A 2,596-nucleotide genomic window follows, 5' to 3' on the forward strand; every position below is an offset into this window, starting at 1 on the left:
AGTGAACCAGCTAGCTAGCTAATTAAATTTTCAGCAATTACTGCTCTTTCATCCCTCATTATATCTTGGATGATAATGATGATATATTGTATATATCAATTATATATGTTAAGCGTTTTAATTTAAGCTTACTAATTATATATGTTACATTTTAAAGTAAGCATATATTTAAACACAACAACTTATACATGAAGCATATACATATAAACGTGGAATGCTCTAGCGTGGCAGAAAAAAAAAGACCCTTTATATATGTATATGTCCCTACTAAATATATATATATATATATATATATATGTATATGTATATACATATATACAAATCAGCAATAATAATTTAATCATACAGAAAATTAAAACTTTAGAAAACAATGGCTCGGAATTGGGAATCACGTGATGCCATTAAGAAAAAAAACACCCCGACCAAGTAGTTAATTAACTTAAACTTCCAATGTAAAACTCTGAGAGAGAGAGAGAGAGAGAGAGAGAGAGAGAGAGAGAGAGAGAGCTACAAGCATATGTTTGAATGATATTCCGGTCAAATTTATCAGAATACATAAGTCGTACTATTACTAGTACTACAACTATAATAAGAAAGAAATTTGTTTGTTTCTCTCCTCTTTTTTGCCTCTCAAATTTTTATTTTTTTATTTTTAACAAAGAGGAGATCTATGAGGAATTCCTTTTCTTCTACTAATCATGCTTGTTGCCATGTCTTCATGATCAGAATTGACCTTGTAATTATTACTATTGGCTGATCTTGAACACACGTAAGCACTATTCAGACCACTCCTTTTCTTCCGTACAACCACGTGATGATTATCACCAGTGCAAGCCATGCTCATCATCATCATATTCTCGGAGCTCGACGATGAGCTCACTGGAGTCTCGTCGCCATCAATGATCGTCGAGTTATCGTCTCCGATGATCATGTCGTGTGGGACAAGGAAGTCCGGACTGAGTTGTAGGGAATTGCATATTCTCAAATAGGGTGTGAGGTCTCTTTTGTACTTTATCAGATAGTCCACCTAATTTAATTGCAAGAACAATTCACAAATTAGGAAGTGTTATGCTGATTTTAAGTCTGTTTCATTAGCTGTCTAGGTCTTCATTAACTAAATATGTGAAAATAACTAGCACCCCCTAACAGCTAGCTATTCATGTTGAAGTTGAATTTTCTACTTGGCTGTTAAATGAAATTCGCTAGTAAATAATTTATGTTATAGAATTATGAAGAATAAAAATTAAATATGATTCGGTTGATCAACTTAGCACATTTGCATTGATGAGCACTTCCTGAATCAACATGTTTCTTTGTTTCTTCTTCTTCTTATTTCTATTAAGATAATTTCAATATTGACCACAATTTTGAAGATTTCAATATTTACTTAACGAATTTGCGTAATTAACATGGAATATTAAAATCTTACCTTGCAGCCGAGAGAACAATGAATATAAGGTTCTTGAAGGCTTCTATCACAAGAAGTGCAATAGTTTCCAGAGCCTTTGAAATGCCGGTTTTGAGGTCTTTTCTTGATGAAGACCACTTTTGAGCTGTTTATTGTGTATGCCTAATCAATCACACACCAGACAATTATACAGCTAATAATTAATATCACTACCACTAATAATAATGAAAACAATATAGTATTTATGAAAAACAGTAAAACTAATAATATAAACCTGAACGTTAGAGCAGTCAATAAGCTTCTGAAGATCCTCCAATCGGACGACGTCGTGGTAAACGTATCGGCGGACTTGAAGGAGGCGATGGAAGCGGTGAGAGGGAAGGCAGTGAGGGCAAATGCTCTCACAGCAGTCCAAGCAACAAATGTTCTTTTCATTCTTCTTCGCACTCTCGTGGTAAGAGCAAGCTGCAAAGAACTTCTCTGCGAATAGAGCTTCTAACCATGCAGGCCTTTCGATGCCCTATAAAATTTATGAAATTATTATTATAGTCGACACTAACTATACAAACAAAAAAATTATGAATCATTGTTTATGTGTTAAAATTTCATTATATTTCATGACCTTATCTATGATGAATTTGTTTTAGGGTTTAGTAACAAGTGAGTGATTAGTGTGTGCGCGCGCGTCAATTAGGGTTTTGGAAGCGATCATGATGTAAATAGAGTAAAAGAGACGTACCATGACGATCATGAGAATTACAAATTGTTGAGTTTATAGGTTGAAGGGGTTGTTTATATGTTTAGGGTGTTAATGGTTTTAGTTGAGGGAGTTGTAGAAAGAGTAAATGAGAAATAGAGAGAGAAGAAATAGGGTATGCATTGAGATAAGAGTATTTATGGAGGTTCACAAGAGTGGTGATGGGTGTTTCACATATATATATATATATATATATATATATATATATATATATATATATTAATTTCTTGGGGTGCTGCATAATATTTTGTCAACAATGAGAGAGAGAGAGAGAGAGAGAGAGAGAGAGAGAGAGAGTATGAGGAGAACGTGGGAGCTGTTTCTATGTCGACCATTCTCTAAATATCATCTTCTTTTGTTTATTTATTTATTTTTTTAATTATTTATTGCTCTTTGCTTGCTCAGCACCTTGGCTTTAGAGCTCTAAATAG

General features: G+C 33.5%; 1 protein-coding gene across 1 annotated transcript; it reads right to left on the reverse strand.

Annotated features, from left to right (window-relative positions):
• Positions 1-388: 388 nt before the first annotated feature.
• LOC149397701 (PLATZ transcription factor family protein) lies at positions 389-2,255 on the reverse strand. The gene is made up of 4 exons (XM_089615483.1): positions 2,148-2,255; positions 1,683-1,928; positions 1,430-1,570; positions 389-1,027 (listed from the first exon to the last, which is right to left on the reverse strand). The coding sequence occupies exons 1-4, from the start codon at positions 2,157-2,159 to the stop codon at positions 653-655; spliced, it is 774 nt and encodes a 257-aa protein (XP_089471609.1). The 5' UTR covers positions 2,160-2,255; the 3' UTR covers positions 389-652.
• Between the last annotated feature and the right edge of the window lie 341 nt (positions 2,256-2,596).

This window comes from Urtica dioica, chromosome 5, assembly GCF_054948205.1.
Source record: "Urtica dioica subsp. dioica isolate 48M chromosome 5, U.dioica_male_clone48M_v1_H2, whole genome shotgun sequence".
Lineage (NCBI taxonomy): Eukaryota > Viridiplantae > Streptophyta > Magnoliopsida > Rosales > Urticaceae > Urtica > Urtica dioica.

Coding starts and splice junctions, on each gene's coding strand:
- LOC149397701 (XM_089615483.1), bottom strand. Junction 1,571..1,682: donor TTGACTGCTCTAACGTTCAG/GTTTATATTATT, acceptor GTGATTGATTAG/GCATACACAATAAACAGCTC. Junction 1,028..1,429: donor ATTGTTCTCTCGGCTGCAAG/GTAAGATTTTAA, acceptor CAATTAAATTAG/GTGGACTATCTGATAAAGTA.